Source organism: Scyliorhinus torazame, chromosome 5 (assembly GCF_047496885.1).
Source record: "Scyliorhinus torazame isolate Kashiwa2021f chromosome 5, sScyTor2.1, whole genome shotgun sequence".
In the NCBI taxonomy this organism is placed as follows: domain Eukaryota; kingdom Metazoa; phylum Chordata; class Chondrichthyes; order Carcharhiniformes; family Scyliorhinidae; genus Scyliorhinus; species Scyliorhinus torazame.
Window position 1 is genome coordinate 204,657,481 of NC_092711.1, and position 24,061 is coordinate 204,681,541.

Genomic DNA, 24,061 nt, shown 5'->3' on the forward strand with positions numbered 1-24,061 from the left:
AAACAACCCAATAGTCTTGCACGTCTGGATGATGTTTCTCCAGAGTTGCGCACAGCTGTGTCCTGAGAGAATCATAGAATTTACAGTTCAGAAGGAGGCCATTCGGCCCATCGAGTCTGCACCAGCCCTTGGAAAGAGCTCCACATTTAAACCCACACTTCCAACTTATCCCCTTACCCCAGTAACCCCACCTAACCTTTTTGACACTAAGGGCAATTTAGCATAGCCAATCCACCTAACCTGCGCATCTGGGCAGCACGGTAGCATTGTGGATAGCACAATTGCTTCACAGCTCCAGGGTCCCAGGTTCGATTCTGGCTTGGGTCACTGTCTGTGCAGAGTCTGAACATCCTCCCCGTGTGTGCGTGGGTTTCCTCCGGGTGCTCCGGTTTCCTGCCACAGTCTAAAGATGTGCAGGCTAGGTGGATAGGCCATGCTAAATTGCCCTTCGAGTCCAAAATTAGTGTTGGGTGGGGTTACTGGGTTATGGGGATCGGGTGGAGGTGTGGGCTTAGGTAGGGTGCTCTTTCCAAGAGCCGGTGCAGACTCGATGGGCCGAATGGCCTCCTTCTACACTGTAAAAAATATTCTATGATTCTTTGCACTGTGGGAGGAAACCGGAACACCTGGAGGAAACCCACGCAGACACGGGTAGAACATGCAGACTCCGCACAGACAGCGACCCAAGCTGGGAATCGAACCTGGGACCCTGGAGATGTAAAGCAACTGTGCTAACCACCATGCTGATCTTTAATTCCTGGAGGCTCCGGGCCTATTCTGGAGAGCTGGCAACCCTACATCAATGTTCCAGAGGGACTGAAGATTGCAGGTCCTGTACGTACCTCACAACTCCCCCGCCCCCCCCCCCGCCACATGCATCTCAGGGCAAAAATGAAAGCAGTTATTTCCACCATGCTCTAATGGCATCATCTGGCACTTTACAATCAGTGCACAGTAATTAATTTCTGAACTTTTAATGCAGAATTGTGTTGTTTCTTTAGAAATAATGAGTTATTTTGAGTATGGGGCTTGAACAGCAGGCTGCAGTCGTACTGAGGTTAGCAGCCAGTGCTGATGAGAGAGAGGGAGGAGTGTAAGGTTGAGCTCCTGTTACTGGGGGAAGATCTGAGTTTGGAGAGTGACCTCGCAGTGACGTGACTTGAGTATGCAACTCCACCCAACACATACACACACACCAGGCAGCTAGAGTCAGGGCCCAAACATGGCGTTACAGCAGTGGGGGAAAGGAGAAGGTGGTGGAAAAGTAAAGACCATGTAAACACTCACCAGACACCTCCTTAAACCACAGGTAGAACCACAGGGCGTCTGCCAAGCTTGAGTGCGGGATATGCAGGAGGAGGCGAGGGAAGGAAAAAGTTGCAGCAAAAGTTTTGCAAAGGAGGGACTTTAAGGGATCGTTGTACTAACCCGGGGGGGAGGTGAGTTTTTTTTCTCGCACGGAAGCGGTGCAGAGAGAGTTAACTCGCTGGCTGCCCCCGTAACTTTAGCCGTGATCCTCTTGTTTCTACTCTGGACTTTTTTGGGGGGGGGAAAGAGCGAGTGGGAGCCGGGGGCTGTGAGGACGAGGAGCTGCTCCGGGAGACTGTGTGTGAAAGAGAGAGAGAGAGAAAAGGGACTTCCTCATCGCTACACCGTGCTGGGGCTCATTTGTCCAGAGGTGTCGGTCGGATCATGGCACATTCGCCAGTGGCAGTGCAAGTGCCAGGAATGCAGGTAAGGAAGGCCCTGCGCTTCGGGACACACAAACTTCCTGATGTGCCTTGAAACTTAACGGCCAGCTGTAACAACAACTTGGCATTTCTCCTTCCCTGATACCTAGCACTCTCCTGATCACTTCCTTTCCGACTCCCACTCTTACCCCCTTCTTAAACCGTCCCCCCCCCCCTAATATCTTTGCCCACTTCTTTCTCACTCTCCTAACCCCCTCCTCCCCCCCCCCCCCCCCCGCGCCCACAAACCCTCCCTTCTTTTACAGGAGCTGGGCTGGGTGCTTGTGTTTTATTTGGTAGCTTTAGACGGACACTCCCACCGTACGAGGCAGATAATGGTAGTTATTTGAGATGCCCCCCCCCCGGTTTGGTTGCCACCACTGATGTGTGTAAATGTGCCCTGGTGGCCACTTGCCGCTGCCCTTTGATTAGGTGCCAGTCTTGGCCCAATCGGTGGCACTCCCAACTCTTGAAGACTTTGGGCTCTGGCCTCATTCCAGAGACTTGAGCTCTTGAACAAAGGTTGACATTCCCACACGGGACAATAATCCCCTTTGGCCCTCTGTTGGATGTGAAAGATCCCATGGCATTATTTGACAAAAAGCAGGGGGCGGGGGTGTGCTTGCTGGTGGAAATTCATGACCAATCGGTATCCCTCAATATTACTAACACGTTTACCTCGTTTACCCACACGACCGTTTGTGGGATCTTGCAGTGTGTGAATTGTCCTGTCTACCAGCTTTCAGTTATTTGTATTCTTGGGCATCCAAATCCCTCAGCTCACACTGAGCTCCCATCATTTAACAAAAAACATCCCATTTGCCTGTCTCTGATCCACCGCACGAGATGCTGCCCTGTCCATCTGGGCAGCTTTAGAATCCAGAGAAAGGTCAATGTAGTATTCCTTGATGGCTCCTTGATCAATTTTCCTGCCATCTGTTACGGGGTTAAAAATGGGAAGTTTCCGTTCGGCTGAGTTGTGACTGAGTCACTGGGTGGACCTACCCCAGCAGAATCATAGAATCTACAGTGCAGAAGGAGGTCATCAGGCCCACCGAGTCTGCACTGGCCTCTGGAAAGAGCACCCAACTTAAGCGCATGCCACCACCCTATCCCCGTTGCCCAATAACACCTCCCAACCTTTGTAAACTAAGGGGCAATTGGGTGTGAGATTCACCCAGAGGGAGCACTGACATGGCAGGTATACCGAGGGAGAAGGTCAGTGTCCCCACCCCGCGCCGCCTCGCCCACACCCCACTGGCACTTTAACCCATGAATTTAATTACTTCCCACTCCTGCTCCCTTCGCCTCTCTATCTCACACTGTGATCCACATTACTCCGCCTTTACTCCATGATCTGTGTTACTCACTCCCCCTCTCACTCTGATCAGTGTTACTCACTCCCCCTCTCACTCTGATCTGTGTTACTCACTCCCCCTCTCACTCTGTGATCCGAGTTACTCTCTCCCCCCTCACACTGTGATCCGAGTTACTCTCTCCCCCTCTCACTCTGATCTGTGTTACTCTCTCCCCCTCACACTGTGATCCGAGTTACTCTCTCCCCCCTCACACTGTGATCCGAGTTACTCTCTCCCCCTCTCACTCTGATCTATGTTACTCTCTCCCCCTCTCACTCTGTGATCTGAGTTACTCTCTCCCCCCTCACACTGTGATCCGAGTTACTCTCGCCCCCTCTCACTCTGATCTGTTACTCTCTCCCCCCTCACACTGTGATCCGAGTTACTCTCTCCCCCTCTCACTCTGATCTGTGTTACTCTCTCCCCCCTCACACTGTGATCCGAGTTACTCTCTCCCCCTCTCACTCTGATCTGTGTTACTCTCTCCCCCCAACTCTGTGATCCGAGTTACTCTCTTCCCCCCTCGCTCTGCGATCCGAGTTACACGCTTCCCCCCTCGCTCTGCGATCCGAGTTACTCTCTCCCCCCTTGCTCTGCGATCCGAGTTACTCTCTCCCCCCTCGCTCTGATCTGTGTTACTCTCTCCCCCCTCACACTGTGATCCGAGTTACTCTCTCCCCCTCTCACTCTGATCTGTGTTACTCTCTCCCCCCTCACACTGCGATCCGAGTTACTCTCTCCCCCCTCACACTGTGATCCGAGTTACTCTCTCCCCCTCTCACTCTGATCTGTGTTACTCTCCCCCCTCACTCTCTGATCCGAGTTACTCTCTTCCCCCCTCACACTGTGATCCGAGTTACTCTCTCCCCCTCTCACTCTGATCCGAGTTACTCTCTCCGCCTCTCACTCTGATCTGTGTTACTCTCTCCCCTCTCACTCTGATCTGTGTTACTCTCTCCCCCTCTCACTCTGATCTGTGTTACTCTCTCCCCGTCTCACTCTGATCTGTGTTACTCTCTCCCCCTCACTCTGATCTGTGTTACTCTCTCCCCCTCTCACTCTGATCTGTGTTACTCTCTACTCCTCTCACTCTGCGATCCGAGTTACTTTCTCCCCCCTCACACTGTGATCCGAGTTACTCTCTCCCCCTCTCACTCTGATCTGTGTTACTCTCTCCCCCCTCACACTGCGATCCGAATTACTCTCTCCCCCCTCACACTGTGATCCGAGTTACTCTCTCCCCCTCTCACTCTGATCCGAGTTACTCTCTCCGCCTCTCACTCTGATCTGTGTTACTCTCTCCCCCCTCACTCTGATCTGTGTTACTCTCTCCCCCTCTCACTCTGATCCGAGTTACTCTCTCCCCCTCTCACTCTGATCTGTGTTACTCTCTCCCCCCTCACACTGCGATCCGAGTTACTCTCTCCCCCCTCACACTGTGATCCGAGTTACTCTCTCCCCCCTCACACTGTGATCCGAGTTACTTTCTCCCCCCTCACACTGTGATCCGAGTTACTCTCTCCCCCTCTCACTCTGATCTGTGTTACTCTCTCCCCCCTCACACTGCGATCCGAGTTACTCTCTCCCCCCTCACACTGTGATCCGAGTTACTCTCTCCCCCTCTCACTCTGATCCGAGTTACTCTCTCCGCCTCTCACTCTGATCTGTGTTACTCTCTCCCCTCTCACTCTGATCTGTGTTACTCTCTCCCCCCTCACACTGCGATCCGAGTTACTCTCTCCCCCCTCACACTGTGATCCGAGTTACTCTCTCCCCCTCTCACTCTGATCCGAGTTACTCTCTCCCCCTCTCACTCTGATCTGTGTTACTCTCTCCCCCCTCACACTGCGATCCGAGTTACTCTCTCCCCCCTCACACTGTGATCCGAGTTACTCTCTCCCCCTCTCACTCTGATCCGAGTTACTCTCTCCGCCTCTCACTCTGATCCGAGTTACTCTCTCCCCTCTCACTCTGATCTGTGTTACTCTCTCCCCCCTCACACTGCGATCTGAGTTACTCTCTCCCCCCTCACACTGTGATCCGAGTTACTCTCTCCCCCTCTCACTCTGATCCGAGTTACTCTCTCCCCCTCTCACTCTGATCCGAGTTACTCTCTCCGCCTCTCACTCTGATCTGTGTTACTCTCTCCCCTCTCACTCTGATCTGTGTTACTCTCTCCCCCTCTCACTCTGATCTGTGTTACTCTCTCCCCCTCTCACTCTGATCTGTGTTACTCTCTCCCCCCTCACACTGCGATCCGAGTTACTCTCTCCCCCTCACACTGCGATCCGAGTTACTCTCTCCCCCTCTCACTCTGATCCGAGTTACTCTCTCCGCCTCTCACTCTGATCTGTGTTACTCTCTCCCCTCTCACTCTGATCTGTGTTACTCTCTCCCCCTCTCACTCTGATCTGTGTTACTCTCTCCCCGTCTCACTCTGATCTGTGTTACTCTCTCCCCCTCACTCTGATCTGTGTTACTCTCTCCCCTCTCACTCTGATCTGTGTTATTCTCTCCCCATCTCACTCTGATCTGTGTTACTCTCTCCCCGTCTCACTCTGATCAGAGTTACTCTCTCCCCCTCTCACTCTGTGATCCGAGTTACTCTCTCCCCCCTCACTCTGATCTGTGTTATTCTCTCCCCCCTCACACTGCGATCCGAGTTACTCTCTCCCCCCCTCACTCTATGATCCGAGTTACTCTCTTTCCCCCCCCCCCCCCCTCACTCTGTGATCTGAGTTACTCTCTCCCCCCCCCCCCCTCACTCTGTGATCTGAGTTACTCTCTCCCCCTCTCACTCTGTGATCCGAGTTACTCTCTCCCCCCTCACTCTGATCTGTGTTATTCTCTCCCCCCTCACTCTGTGATCCGAGTTACTCTCTCCCCCCCTCACTCTATGATCCGAGTTACTCTCTTTCCCCCCCCCCCCCCCTCACTCTGTGATCTGAGTTACTCTCTCCCCCTCTCACTCTGTGATCGGAGTTACTCTCTCCCCCCCCCCCCTCACTCTGTGATCTGAGTTACTCTCTCCCCCTCTCACTCTGTGATCCGAGTTACTCTCTCCCCCCTCACTCTTGTGATCCGAGTTACTCTCTCCCCCTCACACTCTGTGATCCGAGTTACTCTCTCCCCCTCTCACTCTGATCCGAGCTACACTCTCCCCCTCTCACTCTGATCTCTGTTACTCTCTCCCCCCTCACTCTGTGATCCAAATTACTCTCTCCCCTTACTTTGTGATCCGAGGTACTCTCTCCCCCTCTCACTCTGATCTGTGTTATTCTCTCCCCCCTCAGTCTCTGATCCGAGTTACTCTCTCCCCCTCCCATTCTGATCCGAGTTACTGTCTCCCCCTCCCATTCTGATCCGAGTTACTCTCTCCCCCTCTCACTCTGATCTGTGTTACTCTCTCCCTCCTCACTCTGATCCGAGTTACTATCTCCCTCCTCACTCTGATCGAGTTTCTCTCTCCCCTCACCCTGTGAGCCGAGTTACTCTCTCTCCCGCCTCACTCTGTGATCCGAGTTACTCTCTCCCCTCTCAATCTAATGTGTTACTCTCTTCCCCCTCTCTCTGCGATCCGAGTTAATCTCTCCCGCCTCACTCTGATCGAATTTCTCTCTCCCCCTCTGTGATCCGAGTTACTCTCTCCCCCTCTCTCTGTGATCCGAGTTACTCACTCCCGCCTCATTCTGTGATCCGAGTTACTCTCTCCCACCTCACTCTGATCGAGTTTCTCTCTCCCCTCACTCAGTGATCCGAGTTACTCTTTCCCCCCCACTTTGTGATCCGAATTACTCTCTCCCCCCTCACTTTGTGATCCGAGTTACTCTCTCCCCCTCTCATTCTGATCTGTGTTACTCTCTCCCCCTCTCACTCTCATCTGTGTTACTCTTCTCCCCCCCCCCCACTCTGTGATCCGAGTTACTCTCTCCCTCCTCACTCTGTGATCCGAGTTACTCTCTCTCCCCCCTCACTCTGTGATCCGAGCTACTCTCTCCCCTCACAATCTAATGTGTTATTCTCTCCCCCTCTGTGATCCGAGTTACCCTCTCCCTCCTCACTCTGATCGAATTTCTCTCTCCCCCTCTGTGATCCGAGTTACTCTCTCCCCCTCTCTCTGTGATCTGAGTTACTCACTCCCGCCTCATTCTGTGACTGAGTTACTCTCTCCCCCTCTCACTCTGATCCGAGTTACTCTCTCCCCCCTCACTCTGTGATCCGAGTTACTCTCTCCCCCCCACTTTGTGATCCGAGTTACCCTCTCCCCTCACTTTGTGTTCCGAGTTAGTCTCTCCCCTCACTCTCATCTGTGTTACTCTCCTCCCACCCCCCTCACTCTGTGATCCGAGTTACTCTCTCCCCCTCTCACTCTGATCCGAGTTATTCTCTCCCCCCTCACTCTGTGATCCGAGTTACTCTCTCCCCCCCACTTTGTGATCCGAGTTACCCTCTCCCCTCACTTTGTGTTCCGAGTTACTCTCTCCCCTCACTCTCATCTGTGTTACTCTCCTCCCACCCCCCTCACTCTGTGATCCGAGTTACTCTCTCCCTCCTCACTCTGTGATCCGAGTTACTCTCTCCCTCCTCACTCTGTGATCCGAGTTACTCTCTCCCTCCTCACTCTGCGATCCGGGTTACTCACTCTCCCGCCTCACTCTGTGATCGGAGTTACTCTCTCCCGCCTCACTCTGTGATCCGATTTACTCTCTCCCCCCCTCACTCTGATCTGTGTTACTCTCTCCCCCCCCTCACTCTGTGATCCGAGTTACTCTCACTCCCCCCTCACTCTGTAATCCAAGTTACTCTCTCCCCCTCCCTCTGTAATCCGAGTTACTCTCCCCTCTCACTCTGAACCGTGTTACTCTCTCCCGCCTCGCTCTGTGATCCGAGTTATTCTCTCCCGCTCTCAATCTGATCTGTGTTACTCTCTCCCCCTCACACTGTGATCCGAGTTACTCTCTCCCTCCAAACTCTGTGATCCAAGTTACACCCACCCCTCATCCTGTGATCCGAGTTACTCTTTCCCCCCCACTTTGTGATCCGAATTACTCTCTCCCCCCTCACTTTGTGATCCGAGTTACTCTCTCCCCCTCTCATTCTGATCTGTGTTACTCTCTCCCCCTCTCACTCTCATCTGTGTTACTCTTCTCCCCCCCCCCACTCTGTGATCCGAGTTACTCTCTCCCTCCTCACTCTGTGATCCGAGTTACTTTCTCTCCCCCCTCACTCTGTGATCCGAGCTACTCTCTCCCCTCTCAATCTAATGTGTTATTCTCTCCCCCTCTGTGATCCGAGTTACCCTCTCCCTCCTCACTCTGATCGAATTTCTCTCTCCCCCTCTGTGATCCGAGTTACTCTCTCCCCCTCTCTCTGTGATCTGAGTTACTCACTCCCGCCTCATTCTGTAATCCAAGTTACTCTCTCCCCCTCCCTCTGTAATCCGAGTTACTCTCCCCTCTCACTCTGAACCGTGTTACTCTCTCCCGCCTCGCTCTGTGATCCGAGTTATTCTCTCCCGCTCTCAATCTGATCTGTGTTACTCTCTCCCCCTCACACTGTGATCCGAGTTACTCTCTCCCTCCAAACTCTGTGATCCAAGTTACACCCACCCCTCATCCTGTGATCCGAGTTACTCTTTCCCCCCCACTTTGTGATCCGAATTACTCTCTCCCCCCTCACTTTGTGATCCGAGTTACTCTCTCCCCCTCTCATTCTGATCTGTGTTACTCTCTCCCCCTCTCACTCTCATCTGTGTTACTCTTCTCCCCCCCCCCACTCTGTGATCCGAGTTACTCTCTCCCTCCTCACTCTGTGATCCGAGTTACTCTCTCTCCCCCCTCACTCTGTGATCCGAGCTACTCTCTCCCCTCTCAATCTAATGTGTTACTCTCTTCCCCCTCTCTCTGCGATCCGAGTTAATCTCTCCCGCCTCACTCTGATCGAATTTCTCTCTCCCCCTCTGTGATCCGAGTTACTCTCTCCCCCTCTCTCTGTGATCCGAGTTACTCACTCCCGCCTCATTCTGTGATCCGAGTTACTCTCTCCCACCTCACTCTGATCGAGTTTCTCTCTCCCCTCACTCAGTGATCCGAGTTACTCTTTCCCCCCCACTTTGTGATCCGAATTACTCTCTCCCCCCCTCACTTTGTGATCCGAGTTACTCTCTCCCCCTCTCATTCTGATCTGTGTTACTCTCTCCCCCTCTCACTCTCATCTGTGTTACTCTTCTCCCCCCCCCCACTCTGTGATCCGAGTTACTCTCTCCCTCCTCACTCTGTGATCCGAGTTACTCTCTCTCCCCCCTCACTCTGTGATCCGAGCTACTCTCTCCCCTCTCAATCTAATGTGTTATTCTCTCCCCCTCTGTGATCCGAGTTACCCTCTCCCTCCTCACTCTGATCGAATTTCTCTCTCCCCCTCTGTGATCCGAGTTACTCTCTCCCCCTCTCTCTGTGATCTGAGTTACTCACTCCCGCCTCATTCTGTGACTGAGTTACTCTCTCCCCCTCTCACTCTGATCCGAGTTACTCTCTCCCCCCTCACTCTGTGATCCGAGTTACTCTCTCCCCCCACTTTGTGATCCGAGTTACCCTCTCCCCTCACTTTGTGTTCCGAGTTAGTCTCTCCCCTCACTCTCATCTGTGTTACTCTCCTCCCACCCCCCTCACTCTGTGATCCGAGTTACTCTCTCCCCCTCTCACTCTGATCCGAGTTATTCTCTCCCCCCTCACTCTGTGATCCGAGTTACTCTCTTCCCCCCTCACACTGTGATCCGAGTTACTCTCTCCCCCTCTCACTCTGATCCGAGTTACTCTCTCCGCCTCTCACTCTGATCTGTGTTACTCTCTCCCCTCTCACTCTGATCTGTGTTACTCTCTCCCCCTCTCACTCTGATCTGTGTTACTCTCTCCCCGTCTCACTCTGATCTGTGTTACTCTCTCCCCCTCACTCTGATCTGTGTTACTCTCTCCCCCACTCACTCTGATCTGTGTTACTCTCTACTCCTCTCACTCTGCGATCCGAGTTACTTTCTCCCCCCTCACACTGTGATCCGAGTTACTCTCTCCCCCTCTCACTCTGATCTGTGTTACTCTCTCCCCCCTCACACTGCGATCCGAGTTACTCTCTCCCCCCTCACACTGTGATCCGAGTTACTCTCTCCCCCTCTCACTCTGATCCGAGTTACTCTCTCCGCCTCTCACTCTGATCTTTGTTACTCTCTCCCCTCTCACTCTGATCTGTGTTACTCTCTCCCCCCTCACACTGCGATCCGAGTTACTCTCTCCCCCCTCACACTGTGATCCGAGTTACTCTCTCCCCCTCTCACTCTGATCCGAGTTACTCTCTCCCCCTCTCACTCTGATCTGTGTTACTCTCTCCCCCCTCACACTGCGATCCGAGTTACTCTCTCCCCCCTCACACTGTGATCCGAGTTACTCTCTCCCCCCTCACACTGTGATCCGAGTTACTTTCTCCCCCCTCACACTGTGATCCGAGTTACTCTCTCCCCCTCTCACTCTGATCTGTGTTACTCTCTCCCCCCTCACACTGCGATCCGAGTTACTCTCTCCCCCCTCACACTGTGATCCGAGTTACTCTCTCCCCCTCTCACTCTGATCCGAGTTACTCTCTCCGCCTCTCACTCTGATCTGTGTTACTCTCTCCCCTCTCACTCTGATCTGTGTTACTCTCTCCCCCCTCACACTGCGATCCGAGTTACTCTCTCCCCCCTCACACTGTGATCCGAGTTACTCTCTCCCCCTCTCACTCTGATCCGAGTTACTCTCTCCCCCTCTCACTCTGATCTGTGTTACTCTCTCCCCCCTCACACTGCGATCCGAGTTACTCTCTCCCCCCTCACACTGTGATCCGAGTTACTCTCTCCCCCTCTCACTCTGATCCGAGTTACTCTCTCCGCCTCTCACTCTGATCTGTGTTACTCTCTCCCCTCTCACTCTGATCTGTGTTACTCTCTCCCCCTCTCACTCTGATCTGTGTTACTCTCTCCCCGTCTCACTCTGATCTGTGTTACTCTCTCCCCCTCACTCTGATCTGTGTTACTCTCTCCCCCTCTCACTCTGATCTGTGTTACTCTCTACTCCTCTCACTCTGCGATCCGAGTTACTTTCTCCCCCCTCACACTGTGATCCGAGTTACTCTCTCCCCCTCTCACTCTGATCTGTGTTACTCTCTCCCCCCTCACACTGCGATCCGAGTTACTCTCTCCCCCCTCACACTGTGATCCGAGTTACTCTCTCCCCCTCTCACTCTGATCCGAGTTACTCTCTCCGCCTCTCACTCTGATCTTTGTTACTCTCTCCCCTCTCACTCTGATCTGTGTTACTCTCTCCCCCCTCACACTGCGATCCGAGTTACTCTCTCCCCCCTCACACTGTGATCCGAGTTACTCTCTCCCCCTCTCACTCTGATCCGAGTTACTCTCTCCCCCTCTCACTCTGATCTGTGTTACTCTCTCCCCCCTCACACTGCGATCCGAGTTACTCTCTCCCCCCTCACACTGTGATCCGAGTTACTCTCTCCCCCCTCACACTGTGATCCGAGTTACTTTCTCCCCCCTCACACTGTGATCCGAGTTACTCTCTCCCCCTCTCACTCTGATCTGTGTTACTCTCTCCCCCCTCACACTGCGATCCGAGTTACTCTCTCCCCCCTCACACTGTGATCCGAGTTACTCTCTCCCCCTCTCACTCTGATCCGAGTTACTCTCTCCGCCTCTCACTCTGATCTGTGTTACTCTCTCCCCTCTCACTCTGATCTGTGTTACTCTCTCCCCCCTCACACTGCGATCCGAGTTACTCTCTCCCCCCTCACACTGTGATCCGAGTTACTCTCTCCCCCTCTCACTCTGATCCGAGTTACTCTCTCCCCCTCTCACTCTGATCTGTGTTACTCTCTCCCCCCTCACACTGCGATCCGAGTTACTCTCTCCCCCCTCACACTGTGATCCGAGTTACTCTCTCCCCCTCTCACTCTGATCCGAGTTACTCTCTCCGCCTCTCACTCTGATCTGTGTTACTCTCTCCCCTCTCACTCTGATCTGTGTTACTCTCTCCCCCCTCACACTGCGATCCGAGTTACTCTCTCCCCCCTCACACTGTGATCCGAGTTACTCTCTCCCCCTCTCACTCTGATCCGAGTTACTCTCTCCCCCTCTCACTCTGATCCGAGTTACTCTCTCCGCCTCTCACTCTGATCTGTGTTACTCTCTCCCCTCTCACTCTGATCTGTGTTACTCTCTCCCCCTCTCACTCTGATCTGTGTTACTCTCTCCCCCTCTCACTCTGATCTGTGTTACTCTCTCCCCCCTCACACTGCGATCCGAGTTACTCTCTCCCCCTCACACTGTGATCCGAGTTACTCTCTCCCCCTCTCACTCTGATCCGAGTTACTCTCTCCGCCTCTCACTCTGATCTGTGTTACTCTCTCCCCTCTCACTCTGATCTGTGTTACTCTCTCCCCCTCTCACTCTGATCTGTGTTACTCTCTCCCCGTCTCACTCTGATCTGTGTTACTCTCTCCCCCTCACTCTGATCTGTGTTACTCTCTCCCCTCTCACTCTGATCTGTGTTACTCTCTCCCCATCTCACTCTGATCTGTGTTACTCTCTCCCCGTCTCACTCTGATTAGAGTTACTCTCTCCCCCTCTCACTCTGATCTGTGTTACTCTCTCCCCCCTCACTCTGTGATCCGAGTTACTCTCTCCCCCCCTCACTCTATGATCCGAGTTACTCTCTTCCCCCCCCCCCCCCCTCACTCTGTGATCTGAGTTACTCTCTCCCCCTCTCACTCTGTGATCCGAGTTACTCTCTCCCCCCTCACTCTGATCTGTGTTACTCTCTCCCCCCTCACTCTGTGATCCGAGTTACTCTCTCCCCCCCTCACTCTATGATCCGAGTTACTCTCTTCCCCCCCCCCCCCTCACTCTGTGATCTGAGTTACTCTCTCCCCCTCTCACTCTGTGATCGGAGTTACTCTCTCTCCCCCCCCCCCTCACTCTGTGATCTGAGTTGCTCTCTCCCCCTCTCACTCTGTGATCCGAGTTACTCTCTCCCCCCTCACTCTTGTGATCCGAGTTACTCTCTCCCCCTCACACTCTGTGATCCGAGTTACTCTCTCCCCCTCTCACTCTGATCCGAGCTACACTCTCCCCCTCTCACTCTGATCTCTGTTACTCTCTCCCCCCTCACTCTGTGATCCAAATTACTCTCTCCCCTTACTTTGTGATCCGAGGTACTCTCTCCCCCTCTCACTCTGATCTGTGTTATTCTCTCCCCCCTCAGTCTCTGATCCGAGTTACTCTCTCCCCCTCCCATTCTGATCCGAGTTACTGTCTCCCCCTCCCATTCTGATCCGAGTTACTCTCTCCCCCTCTCACTCTGATCTGTGTTACTCTCTCCCTCCTCACTCTGATCCGAGTTACTATCTCCCTCCTCACTCTGATCGAGTTTCTCTCTCCCCTCACCCTGTGAGCCGAGTTACTCTCTCTCCCGCCTCACTCTGTGATCCGAGTTACTCTCTCCCCTCTCAATCTAATGTGTTACTCTCTTCCCCCTCTCTCTGCGATCCGAGTTAATCTCTCCCGCCTCACTCTGATCGAATTTCTCTCTCCCCCTCTGTGATCCGAGTTACTCTCTCCCCCTCTCTCTGTGATCCGAGTTACTCACTCCCGCCTCATTCTGTGATCCGAGTTACTCTCTCCCACCTCACTCTGATCGAGTTTCTCTCTCCCCTCACTCAGTGATCCGAGTTACTCTTTCCCCCCCACTTTGTGATCCGAATTACTCTCTCCCCCCTCACTTTGTGATCCGAGTTACTCTCTCCCCCTCTCATTCTGATCTGTGTTACTCTCTCCCCCTCTCACTCTCATCTGTGTTACTCTTCTCCCCCCCCCCCACTCTGTGATCCGAGTTACTCTCTCCCTCCTCACTCTGTGATCCGAGTTACTCTCTCTCCCCCTCACTCTGTGATCCGAGCTACTCTCTCCCCTCTCAATCTAATGTGTTATTCTCTCCCCCTCTGTGATCCGAGTTACCCTCTCCCTCCTCACTCTGATCGAATTTCTCTCTCCCCCTCTGTGATCCGAGTTACTCTCTCCCCCTCTCTCTGTGATCTGAGTTACTCACTCCCGCCTCATTCTGTGACTGAGTTACTCTCTCCCCCTCTCACTCTGATCCGAGTTACTCTCTCCCCCCTCACTCTGTGATCCGAGTTACTCTCTTCCCCCCCACTTTGTGATCCGAGTTACCCTCTCCCCTCACTTTGTGTTCCGAGTTAGTCTCTCCCCTCACTCTCATCTGTGTTACTCTCCTCCCACCCCCCTCACTCTGTGATCCGAGTTACTCTCTCCCCCTCTCACTCTGATCCGAGTTATTCTCTCCCCCCTCACTCTGTGATCCGAGTTACTCTCTCCCCCCCACTTTGTGATCCGAGTTACCCTCTCCCCTCACTTTGTGTTCCGAGTTACTCTCTCCCCTCACTCTCATCTGTGTTACTCTCCTCCCACCCCCCTCACTCTGTGATCCGAGTTACTCTCTCCCTCCTCACTCTGTGATCCGAGTTACTCTCTCCCTCCTCACTCTGTGATCCGAGTTACTCTCTCCCTCCTCACTCTGCGATCCGAGTTACTCACTCTCCCGCCTCACTCTGTGATCGGAGTTACTCTCTCCCGCCTCACTCTGTGATCCCATTTACTCTCTCCCCCCCTCACTCTGATCTGTGTTACTCTCTCCCCCCCTCACTCTGTGATCCGAGTTACTCTCACTCCCCCCTCACTCTGTAATCCAAGTTACTCTCTCCCCCTCCCTCTGTAATCCGAGTTACTCTCCCCTCTCACTCTGAACCGTGTTACTCTCTCCCGCCTCGCTCTGTGATCCGAGTTATTCTCTCCCGCTCTCAATCTGATCTGTGTTACTCTCTCCCCCTCACACTGTGATCCGAGTTACTCTCTCCCTCCAAACTCTGTGATCCAAGTTACACCCACCCCTCATCCTGTGATCCGAGTTACTCTTTCCCCCCCACTTTGTGATCCGAATTACTCTCTCCCCCCTCACTTTGTGATCCGAGTTACTCTCTCCCCCTCTCATTCTGATCTGTGTTACTCTCTCCCCCTCTCACTCTCATCTGTGTTACTCTTCTCCCCCCCCCCCACTCTGTGATCCGAGTTACTCTCTCCGTCCTCACTCTGTGATCCGAGTTACTTTCTCTCCCCCCTCACTCTGTGATCCGAGCTACTCTCTCCCCTCTCAATCTAATGTGTTATTCTCTCCCCCTCTGTGATCCGAGTTACCCTCTCCCTCCTCACTCTGATCGAATTTCTCTCTCCCCCTCTGTGATCCGAGTTACTCTCTCCCCCTCTCTCTGTGATCTGAGTTACTCACTCCCGCCTCATTCTGTAATCCAAGTTACTCTCTCCCCCTCCCTCTGTAATCCGAGTTACTCTCCCCTCTCACTCTGAACCGTGTTACTCTCTCCCGCCTCGCTCTGTGATCCGAGTTATTCTCTCCCGCTCTCAATCTGATCTGTGTTACTCTCTCCCCCTCACACTGTGATCCGAGTTACTCTCTCCCTCCAAACTCTGTGATCCAAGTTACACCCACCCCTCATCCTGTGATCCGAGTTACTCTTTCCCCCCCACTTTGTGATCCGAATTACTCTCTCCCCCCTCACTTTGTGATCCGAGTTACTCTCTCCCCCTCTCATTCTGATCTGTGTTACTCTCTCCCCCTCTCACTCTCATCTGTGTTACTCTTCTCCCCCCCCCCCCCCACTCTGTGATCCGAGTTACTCTCTCCCTCCTCACTCTGTGATCCGAGTTACTCTCTCTCCCCCCTCACTCTGTGATCCGAGCTACTCTCTCCCCTCTCAATCTAATGTGTTACTCTCTTCCCCCTCTCTCTGCGATCCGAGTTAATCTCTCCCGCCTCACTCTGATCGAATTTCTCTCTCCCCCTCTGTGATCCGAGTTACTCTCTCCCCCTCTCTCTGTGATCCGAGTTACTCACTCCCGCCTCATTCTGTGATCCGAGTTACTCTCTCCCACCTCACTCTGATCGAGTTTCTCTCTCCCCTCACTCAGTGATCCGAGTTACTCTTTCCCCCCCACTTTGTGATCCGAATTACTCTCTCCCCCCTCACTTTGTGATCCGAGTTACTCTCTCCCCCTCTCATTCTGATCTGTGTTACTCTCTCCCCCTCTCACTCTGTGATCCGAGTTACTCTCACTCCCCCCTCACTCTGTAATCCAAGTTACTCTCTCCCCCTCCCTCTGTAATCCGAGTTACTCTCCCCTCTCACTCTGAACCGTGTTACTCTCTCCCGCCTCGCTCTGTGATCCGAGTTATTCTCTCCCGCTCTCAATCTGATCTGTGTTACTCTCTCCCCCTCACACTGTGATCCGAGTTACTCTCTCCCCTCACTCGGTGATCCGAGTTACTCTCTGCCCCTCGCTCTGTGATCCGAGGTACTCTCTCCCCCTCTCACTCTGATCCGAGTTACACTCTCCCCTCATTCTGTGATCTGAGTTACTCTCTCCCCCTCACTCGGTGATCTGAGTTACTCTCTGCCCCTCGCTCTGTGATCCGAGTCACTCTCTCCCCTCACCCTGTGATCCAAGTTACTCTCTGCCCCTCACTCTGTGATCCGAGTTTCTCTCTCCCCCCTCATTCTGTGATCCGAGTTACTCTCCCCCCTCGCTCTGTGATCCGAGTTACTCTCTCCCCTCACCCTGTGATCCGAGTTACTCTCTCCCCTCACCCTGTGATCCGAGTTACTCTCTGCCCCTCACTCTGTGATCCGTGTTTCTCTCTCCCCCTCACTCTGTGATCCGAGTTACTCTCCCCCCTCGCTCTGTGATCCGAGTTACTCTCTCCCCCTCTCACTCTGATCCGAGTTCTCTCTCCCCTCACCCTGTGATCCGAGTTACTCACTGCCCCCTCACCCTGTGATCCGAGTTACTCTCTCCACCCTCACTCTGTGATCCGAGTTACTCCCTCCCCCTCACTCTGTGAACAGATTTACTCTCTCCCTCTTTATTCTGTGATCCGAGTTACTCTCTCCCCTCACTCTGTGATCCGAGCTACTCTCTCCCCTCCTCACTCTGTGATCCGAGTTACTCTCTCCCCCCTCACTCTGTGATCCGAGTTACTCTCTGTCCCCTCACTCTGTGATCCGAGTTACTCTCTGTCCCCTCACCCTGTGATCCGAGTTACTCTCTTCCCCCCTCACCCTGTGATCCGGGTTACTCTCTCCCTCACTCTGTGATCCGAGTTACTCTCTGTCCCCTCACTCTGTGATCCGAGTTTCTCTCTCCCCCCTCATTCTGTGATACGAGTTACTCTCTCCCTCACCCTGTGATCCAAGTTACTCTCTGCCCCTCACTCTGTGATCCGAGTTTCTCTCTCCCCCCTCATTCTGTGATACGAGTTACTCTCTCCCTCACCCTGTGATCCGAGTTACTCTCTCCCCTCACCCTGTGATCCGAGTTACTCTCTCCCCTCACCCTGTGATCCGAGTTACTCTCTGCCCCTCACTCTGTGATCCGTGTTTCTCTCTCCCCCCTCACTCTGTGATCCGAGTTACTCTCCCCCCTCGCTCTGTGATCCGAGTTACTCTCTCCCCCTCTCACTCTGATCCGAGTTCTCTCTCCCCTCACCCTGTGATCCGAGTTACTCACTGCCCCCTCACCCTGTGATCCGAGTTACTCTCTCCACCCTCACTCTGTGATCCGAGTTACTCTCTGTCCCCTCACTCTGTGATCCGAGTTACTCTCTCCCCCCTCACCCTGTGATCCGGGTTACTCTCTCCCTCACTCTGTGATCCGAGTTACTCCCTCCCCCTCACTCTGTGATCGAGTTAATCTCTTGCCCCCCGGCCTGTGATGTGAAAGATTTGTTAACCAGAAATAACTGTCACTGACAGTGCCAATTTGACAGTTTGTCAATGGTACGCTTGTCTTGCTTTCAGAAGATTGGAGGTTCAGTTCTTCCTCCTATGATTTGAGCTTATAATCCAGGCTGTCTTTCAGGGAGTCCTGAAATATTGCAGGTGAAATGTTAAAACAAAGCCCCATGTGTCCTCTTGAGGTAGATGTAAAACATCCCATGACACTATTTCAGAGGAGAGCTGGGGAGTTATCCTCGTTGTTCTGTCGATATTTAGCCCCCAACCAACACCGATTTCATCCTCACTTAAATTCTGTGCAGAATTTAGCTTTCCTACATTGCAACAGCCAGGACACTTCAAACTGTGCTTCATTGGACATAAGGTGCTTTTGGATGTCCTGACTGTGAAAGGTGCTATATTGATGCAGTCTTTTTTTTAACAAAGCAGCAATGCAAATAAACCAGGTGGCACCGTTGGAAGTTGTTGTTATATGTTTTTTTACCTGGGTGGGTTTGGTTGTAGACCAGCGAAATGCTGATGTCAAGAAGGAGAATGGGCCTCACCTTTAGTGGCATTTGCCTGCAGTTGCGTTTGCTTAACGTGGGCCTTGTCCATGTTTTGTCAGTGGTTTGAATTCACCCACACAGTGTTAAAACAGGACAATGCTGACACGGCACATCTGCTAAACTGCCAGGGATATGTTGTTACCTGGTGACTGCAGAACAGGAAGAGCAAGGTGATTTTGAAAACCATTCGTGTCACCTTGACTCTGCTATCTGAGACCTTCCCCCTCCCCCATACAGGAAGAGTCGACATTTGCATAATCCTTTCTCAGAGCTCTGTGAAGGATCACAGATTGCTTTTGTACAGAATACTGAAGGTGCAGTCCAGACACAGCATTTCTTTGAAAATCAGCCTGGACCACAACCAGATTTGCTGTTGTCACAATTTAAAGTTGCTGGTGTATAAATGGCCCATTTAATCTCTCTCTGCCGTCTGAAGGATTGCCTATAACTCCATTCGGGGCAAATCTGGTTAGTCAGACAGTCCAAATAATTTTAAACATATATTCAATGATTCTGAGACAGAAGGTTCAAATCCTACTCCAGATACAATACTTGAGCACGTAATCCAGGCTGACGTTTCGGTACAGTCCTGAGGGAATGCTGCATCGTCAAAGGTGACATTAAACTGAGACACTGTCAGCCCTTTCAGATGGATACAAAGGATCCCAGGACATTACTCATAGGATAGCACAGGGGTTTTGCTTGGTGTCCTGGCCAGTAATCATCCCTTGACCGATACCACTAAAACGGATGATCTGTCATTACCACAATTCTGTTTGTGGGAACTTTCTGTGCACTCGTTGAGTCCTGAAATTTCAGCAGTGACTATAACAATTTTTTAAAAAGTGCTGAGTATGTTAAGCACTTTGTGACATGAGGCCGTGACCGATGCTATGGAAATGCACCTGCTTTGAGAAATTGGGTGATCTACCCCTTGCTCCTGGTACACCCTCAGTGGTAAGAGGTGGATCTGAATGCTGGGCCTGTTTGCAGGCTGCTCACTAATGCTTCATTTGGGTTCTCCCATCACCATTCACCTCCTGACTTCATTACAGTCTTGGTTTACGGTAGCACAATGATTAGCATTTTGCTTCACAGCACCAGGGTCCCAGGTTCGATTCCTGGCTTGGGTCACAGTCTGTGCGGAGTCTGCACGTTCTCCCCATGTCAGCATGGGTTTCCTCCGGGTGCTCTGGTTTTCTCCCACAAGTCCAAAGATGTGCAAGGTAGGTGGATTGGCCATGCTGTATTGACCCTTATTGTCCAAAAAAGAGGTTAGATGGGGTTACTGGATTAGGGGCATAGTGTGGAGGTGTGGTTTGGGTGGGGTGCTCTTTCCAAAGGCCGGTGTAGACTCAATGGGCCGAATGGCCACCTTCTGCACTGTAAATTCTATGAAAAGAACTGAACTTCACAGGTGAGGTGCGAGTGACTGCCCTTGACATCAAGGCAGCATTTGACCGAGTATGGCATCAAGGGGCCCGAGAAATGCTGGAGTCAATGGGAAAACTCTCCACAGGTTGGAGTCATAACTAGCACAAAGAAAGATGAGTGTGGCTGTGGAGGTCACTCATCTCAGTCCCGGGCCATCACTGTAGGTGTTCCTCAGGGTGCACCCAAGCGACTTTAGCTGCTTCATCAATGATCTCCTTTCCACCATACGATCAGTTGTGGACTGCACAATGTTCAGCACCATTCGCGACTCCTCAGACACTGAAGCAGTCAATGTGCAGCAAGACCTGGACAATATTCAGGCCTGGGCTGAATGCACTTGCCTCGATGAGTGCATCTCCCAACAACGCTCGAGAAACTCAACACCATCCAGGACAAAACAGTCAGTTTGATTGACATCCCATCCACCACTTTCAACATCTACTCCTTCCACCACTTTCAACATCTACTCCTTCCACCACCGACGCACGTTAGAATCCGTGTATTCCATCTACAAGATGCACCGCAGCAATTTGCTGAGACTGCTTTGACAGGACCTTCCAAACCTCTAACAGCTAGATTCTAGAAGGGTAAGGGCAGCAGATACATGGGAATGCCACAATCGCCAAGTTCCCCACTGAGCCACACCCCTTCCTGACTTGGAACTGTATCGCTGTTCTTTCACCGTCCCAGGATTAATATTCTTGAACAACCTCCCTAACAGCACTGTGGGTGCACCTACATCACATGGATGCAGTGGTTCAAGGAGGCAGCTCACCACCACCTTCTCAAGGGCAAGCAGGAGTGGAGAATAATTGTTGACCGTCTCAGAGATGTTTAAATCCAGTTAATGAATTTGAAAAGACTGGAGCACAACTGGAATGTTGATCAATGACCATTATTTCTTATCATGTGTGTACGTGTTACAACACATCATCAGTGACAATGCTCCCAGTGGATGGGGGGGGGGGAGAAAACTTTAGTTGTAACGATAGGGTTGTTATCAACAGTGTAACAGTTACAGCAGGTCAGGGGTTGTGTGCAAAACATTACATATGCCTATCTCTCATGTCCCTGCCTCTGCTGAGATAGTCTTTGCACCCCATGGAATTACTTTGGTTGTGTCAGCAAAAATTCTCATCTTTGTGTTTTAATCGCTACATGGCCTTGGCTCCTCCCTATCTATGTACATTCCCACAGCCATCTGAAATCTCGGCATTGTCCAGTATTGGCCTCTTGTGAATCCCTTATCTTTTTCACCATTGAGAACCATGCTTTCATCTGTCTAAATCCTAAGCTCTGGAATCAATCTCCCCATCTTTAGCTTTCTCTGGCCTTCTCTCAGAGGATCCTTAAAAGCTATCTCCCTTCCTCAACTTCTGAGCTGTCCTAAAGAATCCTCCTGTGCCTTGGTGTCGATATTTATTTGTTGTGTTGAGCATTTACTGTGTTAAAGGCACCGTATAAATGTTTGTGTTCATGAGTTTTGTTAACCATCTTGATTATCAGCCAGTAATATCAATCAGTCCTATAAGACATCGGCTGCCTCAGAGGTTCCAAACCCACGCTGCCTGGCCCCTGTAAAGTTTGGTTCAGTGTTTCTTTGATGTTAGGTATTCTTTGTTAATTGGTGCTGTTAGTGGCTCAGTACTAGTCAAGCTGCACAGTCTGGCACACACTGACAGGAAGCTGAATGCTTCATTGACCCAGGAAGTAACCTCAGCAAATCATGACAGCAAAATGCCCGTGACACATTAAATGAAACTAGTTTCCAAATTTAAGCCCAGTGCTTTGTATCAGATTCTTAACGTACTAGCTGAGGCTGAAACTGGTACCTTTTTGTTTGGTATAGCAGGCAGCTTGTTTAACCATTCACAACCAGATCTGGCTGGATCCCATAATGCACTATCGCTTCCTCTTCTCTCTCTCTCTCTCTCTCTCTCTCCCCCCCCCCCCCCGATGGTTCTTTTTTTAAGAGGGAGTGCAAGTCTAAAATACTTTATCAGCAGTGCCAAATGATGGTTCTTTATCTGATTCTGAATTAGATGAATCCATCATTTGAAAATGAAATGAAATGAAAATCGCTTATTGTCACAAGTAGGCTTCAAATGAAGTTACCGTGAAAAGCCCCTAGTCGCCACATTCCGGCGCCTGTTCGGGGAGGCTGTTACGGGAATCGAACCGTGCTGCAGGCCTGCCTTGGTCTTCTTTCAAAGCCAGCGAATTAGCCCTGTGCTAAACAGCCCCTATTTTCATAGTCTGCTCTAGGAATGTCGTTGGATACTTTTGTTATTGGACAGGGAGGAAAGAGGACTGTTTGTGTGACTCAAGCACCGTCCAATGAGCTAAATAGTCAATTCGTTCTGTAGCAATGGGGAAGCCATCAGTGTGGTGATGGATATAGAATCAATTAACTTACAGTGCAGAAGAAGGCCATTCGGCCCATCAAGTCTGCACCGGCCCATGGAAAGAGCACCCTACCTAAGCCCACATCTCTACCCTATCCCAGTATTCCCACCCAACCTTTTTGGACACCGAGGACAATTTAGCATGGCCAATCCACCTAACCTTCACATCTTTGGACTGGGGGAGGAAACCGGAGCACCCGGAGAAAACCTATGCAGACACAGAGAGAAAGTGTGAACTCCGCACAGACAGTGACCCAAGCGGGAATCAAACCTGAGACCCTGGAGCTGTGAAGCAACTGTGCTAACCACTGTGCTATCATGCCCCCCTGCGTTGGAAGATCGGATATACACAGGTGGTCATGTGATACATCCTCCAGGAATATGTCCAGCCGGAATTGGGGATCCTGTATGAGAGCCTTCCATTTGAAAGAATACTCTAAGCCCACGAAGCTCATCCGTGTTTTTTAAAAGAACAAGGAAAAATGTGGACAGTAATTCAGTGAGAGGAATTTGCAGGTGGATCAGATAGCGAGGAAACAACTTAATGTAGAACTGGAGGAGATGGGAATCTGTAAGTAATCCACCTGCAAATGCCTCTCCCTCCTAGCACTTGACACTGGAAAGGACTGGCTTATTGGATTGTGAAGTATCTAAAACCTCAATCACCACCATCCTGCTCTGTCTTATTCCCCTCTTTCCCCCACCCAGCATTTGTTATTAATGTACCCCGTGAAGAACATGCAAACTGTTACATCCTTCTGTCTGTGTGGCGGACATCAGTTGAGTATGAGTGATAACTCCTTGAGGGGACAGTAGTCTCCTCCGCTGATGAGAGTCCCTGCTTGGATGATGCCCTGGTTACTTCTCTATGGTGCCCGATGTGCCCTGCGTGACCGGTCTGCCCATGCTAAGAATAGTTTCCATTACTAATTATTATTCAGTGACCCACTGGATGATGCAAGCTGGGCATTGTGTGAGGACGGCATTGGTTTGGCTTAAATGCACTTGAATGCGTTGGATGGCATATCCCAAGCAAATGCCCATAATCTAACTCTTACCCAAGTCCAGTTCACCTGTCGCCCTGTGCTGCTGACGTATATTGGCTGCTGATCCTTGAGTGCAGATCCCTTCGTGGTCTCGGCCCTTCCACGTCCCCAATCGTGCAACCCGCCTGGGACTCCATGCTGCTCCAGTTCTCGCCCTTTGGGTTCGATTCCCAGTTGGGTCACTGTGTGGAGTCTGCAGGTTCTCCCCGTGTCTGTGTGGGTTTCCTCCGGGTGCTCTGGTTTACTCCCACTGGCCAAAGATGTGCAGGTTAGGTGGATTGGTCATGCTAAATTGTCCAAAATGGTTAGGTGGGGTTATTGGGTTATAGGGTGGCGGTGGGGATAGGGTGGAGGTTTGTGCTTAAGTAGGGTGCTCTTTCCAAGGGCCGGTGCAGACCCGATGGGCCGAATGGCCTCCTTCTACACTGTAAATTCTACGAAATTTATGAAACCTCCCTCTCCTCCTTTAAGACACTCTGTAAAACCCACCTCTGACCAAGCTTTTGGTTATCTGTCCTAACATCTTACGTGGCACGGTGTCGATAGTTTTTCTTCATGCTCTTGTAAAGTGTCTCGCAAGGTTCTACAACATTTAGGCGCCAAAGAAATGCAATCTGTTGT

The 24,061-nt window shown here is 51.7% G+C and overlaps 1 protein-coding gene across 1 annotated transcript in view; it reads left to right on the forward strand.

Annotated features, from left to right (window-relative positions):
• Positions 1 to 1,155: 1,155 nt before the first annotated feature.
• Positions 1,156 to 24,061, forward strand: part of stk26 (serine/threonine protein kinase 26) — a 164,907-nt gene continuing 142,001 nt past the window's right edge. Inside the window, exon 1 of the mRNA XM_072505037.1 lies at positions 1,156 to 1,734. Coding sequence (XP_072361138.1) covers positions 1,693 to 1,734 — 42 coding nt within the window. The 5' untranslated portion in view covers positions 1,156 to 1,692. The remainder of the gene's footprint in view (positions 1,735 to 24,061) is intronic.